The following is a 19,387-nucleotide window of genomic DNA, read 5'->3' on the forward strand; positions in this document are numbered from 1 at the left end:
GAGTTCATCTAAGTGAACATCTAATCTATGTGCAAAACAACATCTAAATCTCTGATTTAATGGCAATGTCAGTGATTTTTACCCTCAGAGATCCAAGCACTGATACTGTTGTGTTTTTAGGAATAAAAACATGGTATTTATGAACACTTTGTTTTGGGGTTGTAGTGGTTCTCACATAGTGCAAAACTGCAATGCTGAGCTTTAATGTAGCAAAATTTCACCAATGTTATAATTGAGTATCCAGGCAACGATAGTTTTTCTTTCTAGAGTACTTTATCTATGGTTTATAGTTTTATTTTGTTTTATTATCTGAGAGTTGTTGTTGAAGTTATCTGATTTATGTTGATTTATTACTTTATTGTTGAGTCTATTGGATCATAAATTGGGTTATAATTGAAAAAATTATAACAGAACAGTTGATTACACTTGAAATAAAATGTTATAAATTTTAAATGTTTATTTCTAAAATGTTTGGAGTTTAATAATAATAAAAAAAAAATCTTTAAATTTTGTATACATTAAAGGGGTCATCGGATGCCCAATTTCCACAAGTTTATAAGATTCTTTAGGGTCTAAATTTCTCAATGGTAGTGTAAAACAACACCCTTTTTATCTTGTCAAAAACAGCTCTGTTCACAGCAACCCATTTTGGTGCATGTCCCTTTAAATGTTAATGAGCTACTGCTCACCCCACCCCTCCCTTCCGTGGGGTGATGAGCCGTTCTCACAAGACTGTAAACTTTAGCTGCATTCATCGTGAAACTTGCTAACTAGCACATTATTAGGAAAGGCAATTTGCAAAAATTCATTAAAAAATAACTTTATAATCACTTATTCTGTATGTGAAGCTGGATCACGAATGATTCGCATGAACAAACATTTTTTACAGGATTTAAATTTGTCTGGAAATATGAAATAGTATTCCTATTTAAAGCAAAAGAATAGCATAAATCAACCTATTATTATGGGTTAAATGAAAATAACCCAGGGTGGGTACATCTATATTTGACTTATCTGTGGGGTGCAAAACAACCCAAATTGGGTTACTTTCAACCCAATTGTAATATGTAATATGTGTTTGAGTTTTTCTGCTGTGGGTCTCTAAGGGTTTAGTATGTCATTCAGAAAAAATAGTCAAACAAAATAGACTTTTCAAACTGTAGGCATTAAACAATGTTGCTTTACTGGAAATCATGTGTGCTTTGGGTTTATGCCAGAGGGAAACAGTAATAAAGTGTCGTTCATGTCTCCCAGACAGAAGAGAAAATGACACACTTGGCCTCAGGATAACAGACTCCACCAGCTGCTAAGTATGAGTGTGCTTGGGTCACTCAACACGGCGACAGTTGTACTGGGGCCAGATGCCTCAGCCAGAAGCTTGCGTGATTTGTTAAGCCATGCTAACCTGATTGTAGTGAGCTTGTGCTTGATCACGGCATGTGCTTCCTATTTACATGCATGCTACAGATGCTCTTCTGTCCACTCTGAGGATGAGCAGACACCTCACCACACAACAGACACTCAGAAGGAGAGAAAATAAAAGAGAGGTGGTCTACTTTTTTGTATTGTTTTGTGCCAATGGCACTTGCTAAGTGTATTAGGATCACGTTTTTGCAGCTGATCTAAGACTAGGGTTGCAATGTTTTCAGGATGTCAGTATGAATATAAACAAGCCATTGGGTGTGTAATTATAAAAACATGACAGCATCCATGCCAGACGCCTAACGAGAGACACAGATGCCTGGCTCCAGCTCTTATAATGGTGACAAAGTAGAGCAGAACAGAAACAGCAGGAAGAGCTTCAATTTAATAACATTAGAGTGAAAAGGAAAGGATATGTAAATCTGAAAAGATCTGTCTGATTGGTGTATTTGACATAGATGTATTGGAGTTGGAAATGATTAGCTATCATATTTGCAGAAAAGAAAAAGGAGGGGGAATATAGGATGATATATGCGATCTGCCGTAAAGCAAGAAGAAGAAGACGCGCCACGTGCCGGCTGTTGTGTGAACGAGCTCAGGACAGTTGGACCGTGCAGCAGATCAGAGGTAAAAAATTTAATAAATACTGTTCAGTTTCTTGCACAGACCGATCGTTTCGTGTCTTTAGACCTCAATTATCATCTCGAGCCGCAAGGTTTAATTTGGTTTCGTCAGTATATGATTTTTTCTCTCTAAAAGCCACGAGTTCCATTGACTGACATTATATGACTGACAGACTGCAGCGGTTTGAGTTAAAAATCTTCGTTTGTGTTCTACTGAAGAAACAAAGTCACCTACATCTTGGATGCCCTTGGGGTAAACAGATAAACATAACATTTTCATTTTTGGGTGAACTATCCCTTTAAGATGTTTAAATTGCATTTTCATTAAATACCCGTGATAAATGTAGTTTAAGTCAATCGTTACATCAAGGCAGGGTTCGGCAACAGGACGCACAGTAGGTCTATATTCACCATGAACCAAAAGTTTTTCACCTGTCACAAGATCTCTTACGGTCTACACTACGATTTTTTAAAAAAAATGTATGAGGCATTTATATAGCGCTTTAATGCGTATTGTTGTACACCCAAAGCGCTTTACAATCATATAGGGGGTCTCTCCTCAACCACCACCAGTGTGCAGCATCCACTTGGATGATGTGATGGCAGCCACAGCACAACGGTGCCAGTGTACTCACCACACACCAGCTGCAGGTGGAAAGGAGAGAGAGTCATAGAGCCAATCTAGTGGATGGGGATTATTGGGAGGCCATGATTGGGGGGTGGTGATGGCGCAGTGGATAAGACACATGCCTTTGGTGTGAGAGACCCGGGTTCGAATCCACTGTGAGACACCAATGTGTCCCTGAGCAAGACACTTAACCCCTAGTTGCTCCAGAGGCGTGCGACCTCTGACATATATAGCAATTGTAAGTCGCTTTGGATAAAAGCGTCAGCTAAATGAATAAATAAATAAATATAAATAAAATATAAATATAAATATATAAATATGATTGACGAGGGCCAGTGGAAGGAATTTGGCCAGGACACCTGTTTAATGTACGTCATGTTGTAAATTACAATGAATGGAACAAGTTTTCTTACTCTTTGCATTTTTTACATCATTATGGTACAAGATAATGCCATTTAAATCAATGTGATAAACAAGTTAAATCAAAAGTAATCTAAAAGTAATCTGATTATATTACCTAAAATGTGTAATGTAACGGATTACGTTACTGACTACAATTTTTGTCATGTAATCTGGAATCAGTAACGGATTACAATTTGTAAGTAATCTACCCAGCTCTGATGGTCACATACATCAATTGGAGTGTAAACAATGAGAAATCTCGAGGCATGTGTGAAGCTTAGGTGCCATGTGACACACGCTCTATTATGGGATAGAAGAAAGGAATTTATTCCTATGATCAAAGCTACATTTTCAGCATCATTACTTCAGTCTTCAGTGATACATGATCCTTAAGAAATCATTCTAATATGCTTTTCAAGAAAACATTTTTAGGGCATTTTTTTGTATTGTTGATTGTTGTATTGGAGTAATGATGCTAAAAATTCATCTTTGAAATCACAAGAATAAATTACATTTTAAAATAAATACAAATAGACAGCAGTTATTTTAAATAGTAAAAATATTTCACAATATTACTGCTTTTGCTGTATTTGGATCAAATAAACGCAGAACAGAATTCTTACTGTTCAAAAACTTTCGACTGGTAGTGTATAAAGCGTTAAAATATGTTTTTAATTTGTATATTAAAACTAGTGTAGGAAATAAAAAATGTAAATCATTTAATTGAATTTTCATTTTCAATTTGCACTAAACGTTGCACATATGTTTGGGAAAATGTACATTTCAATACAGAAATACATTGCCATTTTACATATTGCATTGCCATTTTGCATAATACATTTAAAAATGAATTTTTCATAACTACATAAATCTAGCAGTTTGTTGACAGAGTTCTAACCTGAGTTGACCCAAGTTATAGTGTTGTGTTGCTCCATCCGTGGAGCGTATGACACAGAGAGAGAAGAATGGCTGTAACTGTCTGAGCTCCAGCAGCACGATGGCCAGGTAGTGGATAAAGAGCAGAGCGTCCACTAGAGAAACCGCATACTGCACAATCCCTTGGTAGTCCTCATCCTGGAACAGATAGAGAGAATGTCAGTGACTTTTACATAAAGTAGGGTAATATGAGAATTAGCTGGTACATAACATTACTGGAAATGTTTTTCTGTGATATGTTAACATGTTGATATTTTAAATTTACAAAGAGGAAATTGGGACTAGTACTCACACATAGATGATCATGCTAGTTAGCTTAATATTTTTAGTGTTGGTGCAGTTAAGCCAAAAGTACACTTCGGTTTTTACATGTAAAAGCAGCTACACTGCTTGTCTTTGTTTAGTTAGCCACATATTTTAACTGTAGGTGATTTTATTATTATTTACACCTCCTCATCTCCTTATATTTAAAGTTCATCCCTGACTAATTTTTATATTAAAGTTTAAAGTAATGGAGCAACAGGATTAAAGATAATATATCTAAATTGCAATTTAAAATCAGGTTAAAAATGTTTAACCTAAATAGCTTAAATGCACGTCTGCCTTATTTTAAACAAACTTAAATTTGGTGCAACATAATTGTAGAGACAAACCTTGATTTAATCTATTACTCATTACTGCAATCCACACTTAACTGAAGTTAGTTAGGGTTAGTCTGTATTTAGTGTGGGCTACACTAATACTTGGCACTTTTCAGACAGTTTGAAACTGCACACTTCACTGTACACTTCAGTTTATTGAAAAGTTTAGCCCAAAATGAAAATTCTCATCATTTACTCACGGACACGTAATTCCAAACCTGTATGCATGTGTAATAAATAAGGAAATGTTAAGCTGAGTTAAAGCATTTTTCAAAATATCTTACTTTTGGTTGTGCAGAAGAATAAAGGTTTCATAAAGGTTTGAATAACAGGAGGATGAGTAAATGATTACAGAATTTAAATTTTTTGGAATAAGTAGGCACACTTTTAGTCTCACCTGTGAGTCCAGGATGCGTACTCCATAAAACAACCAATAGGAAAGCACAAACAGTATCACTAATGTGGCTAGTAGGGCTCGAAAGACGAAGATTCTAGGCAAACCAGCCCTGGGTGGCCTAAAGAATAGAGCCCACACTGCCAACAATAAAATCAGCAGTTTAAATGCCACAGATATAAAGAGACCTTCACAGGCCGTTCCACAGGCTCTCAGTCTATCAGGCCAGAGCAGGTGAGGCAGGATAAGGAAGGCAAGTGGAGTCAGAAAAACTATGAGTCCCAGAATGACAGACAGAGCCACATTTAGATAACGTTTGCAGTCCAGGCCCACGCTGTCATCGAGGTCTTTGCTGATGCGAACAATGTCCTCCTGAGATAGAGAGTGTTCTGAGGTGCCAGTGACAGCTGTTGTAGTCTCACCCCAGTTATCATCCTGCAAAAGAAAGAGGGATGAGGGCATGGGGAAATAGAGAGGGATTAAACTCAAGTCTAGTGCATAGTTCAGCATCATTAACGCATAAGGAGGGGGTAACCAATAGACCAATAGGATGTAAGAGTGAGAGAGCTTAATAAACAATGTGAAGCCTCTTTCAACTATTGGCAATTTTGGCCTTGTGGACTTCAGGTACATTTGCCCAAAATACCATTTCCAGTCATTTTAACATACTCTTTATATAGGAAAAAGTTAAATTAATAAAAATCTACCTTTGGGGCATTAAAAAAGTGTTCTAAGTTGAAGAGACTCTGATGTATTGATTTAGTTAGTTTTTGCAGCATTCCTTAACCATCACATAGTCTGTTTGAGTCCGTTTTAAGCCGTGCATGAAGCCAAACGCTCAAGCACTATGAGCACTGCAATACTGAGCTGGGGTGTATATCCTGTACAACGTCGTAACACTCGTTGTACAGGATATACTATATACTATATGCTTTAACTACTGTGATGCACTGCTGGAGAAATTAACTAGTCAAGACTGTTTCCCAAAATCATAGTAACAGTCACAATATTTAAACCCATTGAACTGGTTCTGCCAATAGTAAAGCACTCATGCAACATAAGCAGTGATCTTCAGGATTACCAAAAACTTCCAAGCAAGTGTCTTGGAGCTAAATTGTAGGGTGGCCCTACTAGAGTTTTTGTGTGCATCTGAAAATAATTTACTCAAGTGAAATGGTGAAATGCTGGTGAAGTGACTCAGAGCAGCTCTGGAGATGAAGTTCATGTGTTCATGCCCTCATATAGTGAGATGACAGATGAGGATCACACATACTTGATACTGAGACAGACACACAGCATGCTTCAGATTTACGTAGCAGTCTTTTTGTGCTTCAGTATTAACGGATACTAGTTCATTTTGGGATTTAAATTTGATTAATTGTACTTTTAATTTATTAAAGCAAAATTTGCTGCATTCTTTGACCTATTTAAAAGATATCATCAAATGAAACAAAAAAGATAAAAGCACTACAATCAAACTGCTTCTAGACAAATTGAAACATTGACAAATGTAACAAAATCTTGTTCTAGCTTAGCTACTGGACCATAGCTTTGTTTGCTTTTCCTCCTCGCTGAGTATAATGAACGTTGGAAAACGTCTGGAAACTGTCTTTGGTGTTTCTGAGACTGTTTTAACTTGGTTTAGATCTTACCTCACTGATCGTCAACAGTTTGTTTATATGAATGGTTCAAGGTCTGAGATGGGCTCTGTCCGCACGGGTGTTCCTCAAGGTTCAATTTTAGGCCCTTTACTTTTTAGCATTTACATATTTCCACTCGGTCTGCTTTTAAGATCACTTGGGCTTAACTATCATTTTTATGCAGACGACACTCAGATTTATATTCATTCTAGGCCTGGTCAAAATTTGGACGTACCTTTCTTAACACATTGTATTTCTGAGATAAAAATATGGATGTCTGAAAATTTCCTCTGTCTAAACAATGATAAGACTGAGGTCCTGCTTATTGGCACTTCTTATCAGCTTCGTAAAACTGGTTCAATAATTTTAAACATCGATGGTTCTGTTTTGGAGTCACAGCCTAAATTAAAAAATTTAGGAGTAATATTTGACTCGAGTTTATCTTTTGACTATCACGTGCAGTATATTGTCAAAAACTCTTTTTTTCATCTCAGAAATATTGCGAGACTCCGTTCTATGCTATCCCTTCCTGTGACTGAAAGGCTTATAAACACCCTAGTTTTTTCTCGCATTGACTACTGTAATGCACTTCTTGCTGGGGTTCCTAAAACCACACTTAATAAATTGCAATATGTGCAAAACTCCGCTGCTAGGATCCTGACTGGTGCCAGAAAAAATGAGCATATTACACCAATTCTCAAGTCTTTGCATTGGCTCCCGGTCAGGTTTAGAGTTGATTTTAAAATTCTTATGCTCACATATAAGGCACTGCATGGTCTGGCCCCTCAATATATGTCTGCTCTTTTAACTTTATATACACCTAAGCGTCATTTACGATCTTCACAAGCTGGTTTATTGGTAGTTCCTCAGACACGGATGCGCTCTGTAGGGGACAGGGCTTTTTCTTCCTATGCTCCCAGGCTTTGGAATGTACTCCCTCTACAAATTAGAGATGCTCAGAATTTAAGCATTTTTAAGTCTTATTTAAAAACTCATTTTTTTAGGTTAGCTTTTTCTTGACTGTTTTGATTTTAAATGATATCTTAGTCTGTTTTTAATTAGTTGTCTTTTGTGTGTTGTACTTTTATTTGTTTCGTTTTATTATGTGAAGCGCTTTGAGAAATTGTTTAAAGGCGCTATATAAAAATAAAGTTATTATTATTATTATTATTATAATATAAACAGCCTACATTTATGAGATCACATCAGCACATGCTGAACCCAGGAAGAGTCACTGAAGCATTCAGCACCTCAGGCTAAAGTGATAGCGGTGTGGTGAATACAGGAGTGCAAGGGCAACTTAGAATGGTTGTCTGTGTATTCAAATATGCTCAGACTGAAAGATCTGAAATAACCATGTTGGTTAAATTAGTCTGAGGAGAGCTATGTAATTCAGAATTAATTATAAAAAATTCATCATCTGTGACTACGTAGGACGAGAGGTTTTGAGAATGAATGGATGTGATGGAAAATCCATTACTGTCAGGTAAGGCAGCAGACAGATGACTGTTAACCAATTAAAAGGACTTTATTTAAGGTTTTGTTAAATGCATAGGTGAGTAACAGGATAACACAGAGTATAATACAGTAAAAACAAACAATAAGTCAACATCCTATTGAACAGCTAATCAATTTAGCTTTATTATCTTTCTATAATGATTTCATGAATTATCTGAATACCTATAATAGATATTAACTATTTTAAAAAGATGTGTAAGGGAGCATATCTAACAGTTCAAGGAAGTGCATTCCATGGCCTGATATAAATTTGATGAGCTGATGTAAATGTAGCTATCATCAGCATAAAAAGTGATACCCTAAATCATATTTCTTAACAATTTGTCCTAGTGGAAGCATAAAAATACTAAAAAGCACAAGACAGATCCCTGGGGCACACTATGGCAGATCTGTTTTCCAGGACAACAAACTGGGAAGTGCTGTGGATGAAATCTTTTGACGAGAGATGCAGGAATTAATTTGGTGCATCGCTCACAGTGCATGGGTATTTCCTTGTGGCTAGCTGTTGATTGTACATTGGTTATATACTCATTATTAAAATGCATGGTGGGATTGAATGAGTGCACACGATAATAGATAGAGTTGATGTATAAAGCAGGATTGCATAAAGGGATGAAGTGATATAGAAAGATAAGATATGGGGAAGGAGAAAGAGTGCCAGGCTTGAGACATTTGAGATAAAATGTGTATTAATATAACATCTAAAACTAGAGTACTATAACACACAAGACATGCATTAAATGACTGGATCCCTTGGAGAGGAAACTATATAGTGCCTCTGGGGTTGAGAGACACATTAACAAGGTTTCCACAAGACCTGCAGAGTATTCTGACTAGACCACTAGGAGCATATGGACTGAGAGCATTAAAGCTTTGTAGAACAATATTTTAGTTTTGGCCTGCAGGCCAAGATTTAAGACCCCTTTTCACAGTCAGTTTTATTTCAATATCAATGTTGACTTTTACGGAGAGATATAGCATATTATATATATACTAGATATACTGTAGTATATAAATACTATATACTAGATATAGTACTGTATATAAAACTGTATCTACATTTGCAAGTCTGATATTGTCAGCATGGACTGCTGAATTTACAGAAGTTTTTTTGGTGGGTGAAGGCCCATAGAAGATGTGGTTCTTTTTAATGAAGTGAAGTGACATACTGCCAAGTATGGTGACCCATACTCGGAATTCGTGCTCTGCATTTAACCCATCCAACGTGCACACACACAGCAGTGAACACACACACACCGTGAACACACACCCGGAGCAGTGGGCAGCCATTTATGCTGCGGCGCCCGGGGAGCAGTTGGGGGTTCGGTGCCTTGCTCAAGGGCACCTCAGTCGTGGTATTGAGGGTGGAGAGAGCGCTGGACATTCACTCCCCCATCTACAATCCCTGCCGGCCCGAGACTCGAACCCGCAACCTTTGGATTACGAGTCCGACTCTCTAACCATTAGGCCATAACTTCCCCTATATTAAGTATGTTAATAGTAATATACTTAATATAGGGCCAGGACAAGTTGCTTTTATTCTTTTCAAGAATACATTGCAGGTTCTCCTCTGGGAGGAACACTAAGGGACTGAACCTACATATTGTTCTACACATGATTTTATCTTCCTGGGGCAAATTTTCACTTATGATATGCAGGATTGTACAAATAAAAATAAAAGAACAGAGTAGGGAAATGACACAGTTTGACTTTGTGGTGACTAATGCTCAGTTTTACCACAATCACAGTCATCCGCAATCTCAATACCATGAAAATGGTGATGTCTGAGTAAATGAGTTGTTTACTTCGTAATTTTGTATTTATTAGTCTGGAAGTCACAATTATTACATTTCAGTCACTCTTATTAGAGAGAGATGATGTACCTTTTCTACATAAAAAATCTGCAAGATTTTTGTGCTTTATGTTTTTATTTCATTTATTATTTTTATTCAATATATATTCTATTCTAATTTTACAATATTTAAAAAATTACAGACTACTTGATCTCATATTTTGTCATTTATGTTTTATTCTTGTACTGTGAATTATTTTCTCATTCACAGAAAAACACGTAGATCACTTACATAGTAACACAGGTCTGACTGTAGCACTGATCCTATTACTGCCCTGCAGTTCTGAAGTGAACAGATGCTCTAAGCACTATATATACAGAATAACATCAGGCCTGCACAAGGGATGTGATGAACCTCAATCTGATTGGGCTTTTTGTTTAAAGCTTTGTTGAGAGGTGCACTTTAGAGGCATAAGAGAGGGAGAGAGAGGGAGAGAGAGAGAAAATGTAGATGCTCTCAGATGGAGAGATATTGACTTATATTTAGCACAAAAAGAAGAAAAATAAGGACAGTCTTTTTCCACCCAATGTGAATTTTGACATGCATGAGTCATACGATTCAAGGCAATACCATTACATATGTGTTAGCCAAAGGAGAAAAAAAAGTAACTATGCAAGAAGTCCTCCATAACTTTAATTTTTTTTCCCCGACAGTTTCAGAGAAGCAGTAGCCTATAGTGTTCTTACATTTGTGCTTGTCCTAATACACAATATTCTATTGGATCCCAATAAATGTATATTTCACTACCTTGTAACTTTATAATATTATCTAACACCATAGGCTACCTGACGTTCAGGGTCATGTAGAAAAAATACACACTCAACAGGGACTTACACTGCTCTATAAAAGTAAAAAGAATTGTTGGCAAACCTCAAGCAGTCGAGAGATTTCATAGCAGGCGCCTGGACAGGATACTGTCATTTCTTTTGAGATTAAAGAGCTTAATAGGTTAATAGTTGTCCTACCTGACGAGGATGTGCAGGCAGTGATCTGTGCTGTTCTGAAGGTTCACTGTCTAATTCCAGTTCTTCCATACTGATCTCAGCCTGCCCTGGTTTTGCCATTACAATGGAACTTATATTTGCAATTGTTGTTTTTCACTCTCTGAGGTAGCAAGCAAAGCAATCACTCCACTCGAAATCCACTGCTCAATGACTTGCTTTTGTCTTATTGCAAAAAATTACCCGTCATGCAATCTAAGCTGTTTCATGCCCATGTGCTGAGGTTAAATAAAAGGCTTTGGAAGAGTCCAAGAGATGAGGGAGGGTATGTCACATGTGATATCCAAGGAGAGGAAAGAAGCAAGGAAGAGGGAGGTCATCAGTCCATTAAATAAACAATTCCACTCACCAGGGAGAGATGGCAAACAACATAACCGACCAATTAGGGGCTCTGTGTAGACGCCCATTGTAATACTTACAGTTACATTCAACTCTCTCTCTTAGAAAATATTGCTTGCAAGTCTTGTTGATGTTTAGACAACATCTCTATATCTCTGTTCATCACTTACTGTTGTCTGTTATGTTCCTTTCAATTTCATCCGAGTCATTTTATTTCTCACACATATCATATTACTAATATTACATACTGTTTTAGTCTGCAGGCTTGAATGAGAAAGGATATGTGTGTGAGTGAGAGAGACTTGACTTTTAAATGTCTTTTATTTATACACTAAAAAACATTAAGTAAATATAACACCTAAAAAATTAGATTACAAAAAAAAGAAAACATTTTCACAAACAATACTACACATTTACAAAATGTTTAGGTACACAACTCATTACATCAAAACATTAGCATGTAGCTTTCAAATATTGTTCAATTATGTAAACATTGCATTAAAAAAAATCAAATGGGCTTCCGGTTTGTACGCGCATGGAGTAGACGTGTATTTCTTGGCTCCACTTAAATATTAAAAAAATGTCCTAAATAAGGCAAACTAATAAACTGTGCTTTGTAGCCGAATATATTAAGATCTACACCGCAACATGACGAAGCCAAATAAAGTTAAGAAATCGGAAAAAGGAGCAGAAGAGGGCGAAAAAGTTGCCGAGGCAATCGCGGGTGAAACTGAGGCTACAAATGAGGATCTTATGTCTACACCGACTACAAATGAGGATCTTATGTCTGCAATCAGTGCTTTGAATAAGACAGTGGATCAAAGACTGGGCGAACTATCTTCTAAACTTTCTAATGTGTCATCGGCGCTGACTGACATGACTGCTCAAGTTGAAGAAACAGAAGAGGCTGTGCAGGCTCACGAAGGCCGTATTGAATCCCTCGAGAGGCTAAATGCAAAGATGGCTACTGAGACGGCTCTCATACAGGCAAAGCTGGAGGATCTGGAATCGCGTTCTCGCAGGCACAATATCCGCATAATGGGAATTAAAGAAAAGTTGGAAAATGGCAAGCCCTCTGAGTTCGTCAGCTCGTTACTTCCAGAGTTGCTTGGGCAAGATAACTTTGATAAACCGATCCAAATCGACATGGCTCACAGAAGCGCGAGGCCAGCCGCCGGCAATAGACCGCGAGCTATCATTGCTAGACTGCACCATCTCCAAGTGAAAGAGCTCGTACTACGCCTAGCAAGACAGAAGGCTCCTCTGCGTTTTAAAGGTGACAGTGTTCAGATCTACCCAGATTTAACGTCGGGAACGATGAAGAAGCGGCAGGACTTCAACGACATAAGGAACAAATGCAAGGAAAGAAACATAAGATGTGGCTTCAAATTCCCGGCGAAATTCATCGTGACGGTAGGAGAGGAAACTAAAACTTTTGAAATGCCTTCCGACGCTGAAAAATTTCTGATGACTACGGTCCCAAACTGGAAATCTACGAGGGAAGTGCAAGGTGGTCATAATGGAACTAACAATATGTCTGAATAAAAGGTGATCTGCTCTACACTGTAAATGCAAACATGGTATTTAATTAAAAATAGTAAATTGACCTCAATCAGTTTTTATCAACCTGCTATTAACACTCGCTTTTAGTAAGTTACTTGTACTTTGAGGTTGAAAAATCTTACCAGCTCAGTCTACTCGAGTTGGATTAATTTAGAAAAAGTAAGTTTATGACCTGTGGGCATGCGCAGATCAATCAATAATCCCCAACCAATCAAGCTGCTTCGTAAGGCGGGTCTTGGCGTGGCGGGATTCGTAATTTTTCAAACGGTACATGTCACATCATGCCCCAACTGACCGACCAGATGAAGCTGGATCCCATTGAGCTGGACCTAAACATCGCAACGGCACTTGTGATTGTCGTCAGCATAACAGCGATTCTTGTGCTTGGCACACTCATTTGGTGAGTAAATATTTTACCATTGTGCAGACCGTTTTGTTTCTGTAAATCTGCGCCAGTGTTTTGTGCTTGCTAGTAATGATGTGTGTAGTAATGTCGGCTAACGCTAGCTAACTATATTATGGACATATAGTGGCTATATTTTGATGAAACTTGGTCATTACTTTATTATTTTTTCAATCCATAACTTCCTCGGTGTTGAAAATAGGTCACGTTAATTTGTCACGTTAAAATTGAGGAAAAACTTTAGTGTAACGGTCGCGGGCGTGCTCGTCACGCGCCCGCGCCCACCCGCCATGCCAGTAACTTTTGTCGTCGAGTAAGTTAGCTGCTACTGACTAGCATGATGACAGACTGATCCCGGCGGTTTGTGAGTTTCCTGAGCGTTATAACTGTTGTTTATAAGCTCAGGCAGAACATCAGAACAAGTCTGGATGTAACGTTATAATTTTATTTTAAGATAGTCTGTAAAGTTAGGACTATACTAATTTAGCTAACTTTAGCTACCAACAATAACAGTGTTTATCAAAAACAGGATTACCACTGTGTGTCGACATATGATTGGGGATATCACCACAGTCACTTAATGTTTTTTTTATTTAACACTTCGCACTTAACACTAGCAGCTAGTCGATATTCGTAGCTGTGCTGTTTCCATGGTTACCACGTGTAGTACCCAGATCAGACTTGGTACAGACAAGAGTGTTTACTGTTTACCTGTCTGAAAAGATCTTTACACTCAGTTTATCATAGTCTGTTATGATAGGGAACGTATTTGCTGGCATACTCAGTGGCTTACATTATTCTTTAAAGTCATCTTGTACATAATATGTACATTTTAATACTGGGAACTGTCGTTGTGGGTTATAGGCCTATGCTACAGTTTTCATATGTACTTGTTTGTGAGCTTTGGTTGTGTTAAATTGTAGTATTTTTTTAACTGTCCCCTTCCAGGCTCAAGCAGATGGTGATGAATCCCAGCAATAAAAGGTATTTTCAACTAATAAATATATTATTATTATTGCATGCTAAAGTAAAAGTTATGCTTGCATCAGAGCAATTGGATTACAACAAAAGCAAATCAATTTAAGAAAATCAAAATAAATCTATCTTGTGTGTTGAAATTATTTAATCATTATAGTATATTTCATCATACAGAATATTTTGTGCATATTTTGAATTTCAAATATTTGATGTAATTAGTATTTCTGGACTGTCTCTATAGATACTCTGGGTTCGACTTCTAGTCCATCATACCCAGGACTACAATTCCCTTGATGTCTAACCACATAAGTGAGTCATTTACCATTTACCTTTTGTACTGCTGTTCACTTGTCTTAATGAAGTTCAGTGATTGAAAGCTTGATATTTAGATTTTTGCAAGGATTTAGTTTTTCCTATAGCTCTGGTATTTCAAGTCTGGTACTGCATGTTAGTGTTTTTGTCTTTATGTTGCTAGGCTTGATGCTAAAATGATCTTTTCTTTTCAGATTTTTCAAAAAGACAAACCGTTTCCTATGCAGTGGACGTGTAAGTACTGCACATTTTGTTACTTACTTAAACATTACCGCTTAAAACACACACACAGGCTCACACACACTCAAACTCTCTCTCTCTCACACACACACACTCAAACTTACTGACACACTCAAAGACAGGCTCACACACACACACACAGACTCAAACTCTCTCTCACACACACACACACACACTCAAACACAGGCTCACACACACTCGCACACTCAAACACAGGCTCACACATTCAAAGACTCACACACAGATTCAAACAGACACACACACACACACACACACACACTCAAAACACAGACTCAGACACACACAGGCTCACACACTCACACATTCAAACACAGACACACACTCAAACACAGACTCAGACACACACAGGCTCACACACACTCAAACACAGACTCAGACACACACAGGCTCACACACACTCAAACACAGACTCAGACACACTCACATTCAAAAAGACTCGCACGCACAGATTCAAACACAGACACACACTCAAACACAGACACACACACACTCAAACACAGGCTCACTCACACATTCAAAAAGACTCACACACACAGATTCAAACACAGACACACACTCAAATACAGACTCAGACACACACACTCAAACACAGGCTCACTCACACATTCAAAAAGACTCACAGACACACACTCACACAGACTCAGACACACACACACACACACACCAACCTGGAGATGGAAGTGGACACACACACACCAACCTGGACCTGGAGGTGGACACACACACGCACTCAAACTTACTGACACACTCAAACACAGGCTCACACACATATTCAAAAAGACTCACACACAGATTCAAACACGGATGCACACTCACACACACTCAAACTCAAACACAGACTCAGACACACACACACTCAAACACAGGCTCACACACACTCACACATTCAAAAAGACTCACTCACACAGAGATTCAAACACAGACACACACTCACACACACTCAAACACAGACTCAGACACACACAGGCTCACACACACAGATTCAAACACAGACACACTCACACACACTCAAAACAAAATTTCATTTTAATATTGGCAGTCTTGCCTCGAGACTAGTGAAAATGAAATGTGAAATCACCAATTGCATTTTATTTTTCAATTTGACAGGGATGATGCACTGTCACTGTGATGAAATCATTTCATTTCATTCTCAATTTTGTCACACATTTTGCATACAGTTTTCTGTAATGAAATTGTTAATCTGGTTTTAATTTTCATTTTAATCATTTAATTTATTTAAATTTGGCAGAAAATGTCTTCCATAGATCTTAAACACATTCTTAAATTTGTAATCCTACAGTCTGCATGATTATAAAACTATACCTGTGTTGACATAGATGTAATCCTATCTGCTCGATATACAACATGCATTTTGTACAGTGATTGATGTATTTTGTAGGTTGAAAAGTCAGTGTCACTGTTTGAGAATGTGTAGACCTTGTTGTATCTCCATAGCTTTAGTTTAACCATACCAAATATATTTTGTTTGCTTTATTGTAACGATCCAGTGTGAAAACATATTTAAATGCACTGATTTTGCATGCACTGAAGTCCTGTATTTATCAGGTGTTTACCTGTTTAATATTGGGAGACTGTTATATGCATAGAATTAGCTCACAGAAATGTTTTTATTTTTTTTTTTAGTATTTTTCCATGTCATTTTATACAGTTAAATCAAACCACAACTTCGTTGTTTAGCTGCTGTTTTGTACTTGAATGTGCATTGAATAAATGTTGTAATAGAGCTGAATCAACCCAGTGAGTGTTCTTTTAAATTCTATGTTTGTGGTGTGCTCCTGCTTGAGCCTTTATTAGATAGTAACAGCAAAAATAGATAAGAAATGGGGGAGAGAAAAGGCCACATGTTGGACCCAAACCTGGGCAGCTGCAACAAGGACCCATTAAAGGAAATTGGTTTCTTTAATTTAAGTGAACTTGAAAAATGAGTGAGCAGAACTAAAAGTGTTAAGTTGTAGGTATTTAGTAATTCTAAGTGGGGTTAAATGTATATCAAGCAATCCACACAAAATGAAAAAAATAAGTTAACACTAAGCATGGCTATTAAGTTACATGAACATAAAAAAACCTGTTAGTGGTACTACTTGATTTAGTACTGCACACTTAAAATAAACAAGCTTTTTTAACTCACTAATCTTAAGTTTACTTTGCTTAATTTTTTTGAGGCAATGAGTTTGCATACTTTTTTTAAGTAAGGTCAACTAATTACATTTTACAGTGTACAGAGACTTTGCACAGTGAGGAAACCTAAGGTTCAACATATGGACATGAATACTAAAGACTATATATCCTTAAAGCGGACAGTATATTGAACTGTTTGCGGAGGAGTGTAGGTGGCTATAGTATACAGTCGCCGGTAAGGTTTTTTTTTGTGAATGGGGGGGAGTGGAGCTAGGTTTCATAGTTCCCTTCTTGGAAGCATAGGGTGGGAGGGAGGGAAATTCGTGTGGGTGTTCTGTTGGTTGTGTTTAAATATACAAGTTCTAAAGAAGGTCCAAATGTTCTTGTTTTGGTTATGGTACGGTTTCATAATTTTTATTTATTTATCTTTTCTTAGTTACATGAATGTCAACTGATATTCACAGTAAAGATCATAGTGATAGACTAGGCAATATTAGGCTTATTAGCTGGAATGTTAGGGGAATTAATAGCCCTGTAAAGCGTGGAAAAGTTCTTCTACACCTGAAATCTTTAAAAGCAGATATAAGTTTTATTCAAGAAACACATCTAAAGTCTAATTGGATTGCACAAATGTATCAGTCTACATTCTCCACCAAAGCTAGGGGTGTGGCTATTTTGATACGTAAGAATGTACCGTTTGTTCATCAGAAGACTATAACTGATATAAATGGCAGATATATTATTGTCTTGGGATCTATAAATTCGAAACAAATTACTTTAGTTAATTTGTATGCACCAAATCACGACGACCCCTTCTTTTTTCAAAAAATATTTAAACTAATCCCCAGTATTTCTGAATCAAATATAATTATTGGAGGTGATTTCAACTGTGTGCTGGACAACGTGCTTGATAGACAACCGAGTCAGATTGCCAGTGAGACATCTAAATCTAATGCATTGTTAAAACAGTATATGCAATCCCTAAACATCGTAGATATATGGAGAATTCTTAATCCCTCAGATAGAGATTTTTCTTTTTACTCTCATGTGCACAAGTCATATTCGCGCATTCATTTTTTTCTGCTAGATTCAAATTTAGTACCAAATACATGCAAGTCACAATATCACAATATTATAATATCAGATCATGCTCCTCAGTCAGTTGACCTTAGATTAGATAATTTAAGAGGAGAATTTAGATGGAAGTTAAATAACGCACTATTAAAAGATGAAGAATTTAATAAAAATCTGGAAAAAAAGATTGAGCAATTTATAGAAATGAATGATAAGGGTGATGTGCATGATTCAAATTTATGGGAGGCATTGAAGGCTGTAGTTAGAGGGGAAATAATAGCATTTGAGATGGCTCAAAGGAAGAAAGTTAGGATGAGAATGACTGAAATAGAAAGAACTCTTACCAGATTAGAAAGTTTACACAAAAATAGCCCAAATACTGTGTTACTGAAAGAAATTATGGCATTAAAATATGAATATAATTCGCTATTATCTAGCAGGGTGCTAAAGTTATTATGTAAGGTTAAACAAAGATACTATGAATTAGGTGATAAGCCTCACAACCTTTTAGCGCGGCAATTAAGACAACATGAAGCTGCTAATGCCATATATCAAATTAAGAACAAAGAGGGAAAAATAATAACCAATCCAAAGGAAATAAATCAAAATTTTGCAGAGTTTTATGAAGAGGTTTATACTTCCATAGGGAAATCTGACCAGAAAAATATTGATAGTTTTCTAGAAGGACTACACTTGCCAAAATTAAGTGAAGAGGCTTTAAAGGCACTAGATACAGAAATAAACATTGAAGAGGTGGAAAATGCTATTAAAGAGTTCCCTAACAACAAGGCCCTTGGACCTGATGGGTTCAGCATCGAATTTTACAAAAGATTTAGTAAGGTTATTTTGCCATTGTTGGTACGTATGTATAAGCATTCACAGGAAGCTGGCCGTTTTCCTGCATCCATGTTTGATGCAAATATTGCTCTTATACCTAAACCGGGTCGTGATCGGCTACTAGTGTCATCATACAGACCAATTTCTTTACTACCCACTGAGACTAAAATAATTGGGAAAATCATTGCAAATAGGTTGAAGAAGCATATCTGTGATATTATACATCCAGATCAAACAGGCTTCATGCCAAGCAGACATATGTATTTTAATCTACGTCGTCTGTGCAATGTTTTATATTCGAATCATAAAGAAGAAGCTGCAGTCATTTCACTGGATGCGCAAAGAGCATTTGACCAAGTAGAATGGGGATATATGATGTCAGTCCTGAAGAAATTTGGTTTCGGCCATGTGTTTAGAGAGTGG

At 37.0% G+C, this 19,387-nt stretch overlaps 1 protein-coding gene across 2 annotated transcripts in view; it reads right to left on the minus strand.

Annotated features, from left to right (window-relative positions):
* LOC306873941 (vang-like protein 1) overlaps positions 1 to 19,387 on the minus strand; it is a 103,197-nt gene that overhangs the window by 25,610 nt on the left and 58,200 nt on the right. For both annotated transcript variants that reach the window (XM_079423539.1, XM_079423538.1), the window contains exons 4-5: positions 5,050 to 5,481; positions 3,974 to 4,149 (exon numbers count right to left, since the gene is read on the minus strand). In XM_079423539.1, coding sequence (XP_079279665.1) covers positions 3,974 to 4,149; positions 5,050 to 5,481 — 608 coding nt within the window. The remainder of the gene's footprint in view (positions 1 to 3,973; positions 4,150 to 5,049; positions 5,482 to 19,387) is intronic.

This window comes from Barbus barbus, assembly GCF_936440315.1.
Source record: "Barbus barbus genome assembly, chromosome: 8".
In the NCBI taxonomy this organism is placed as follows: Eukaryota; Metazoa; Chordata; class Actinopteri; order Cypriniformes; family Cyprinidae; genus Barbus; species Barbus barbus.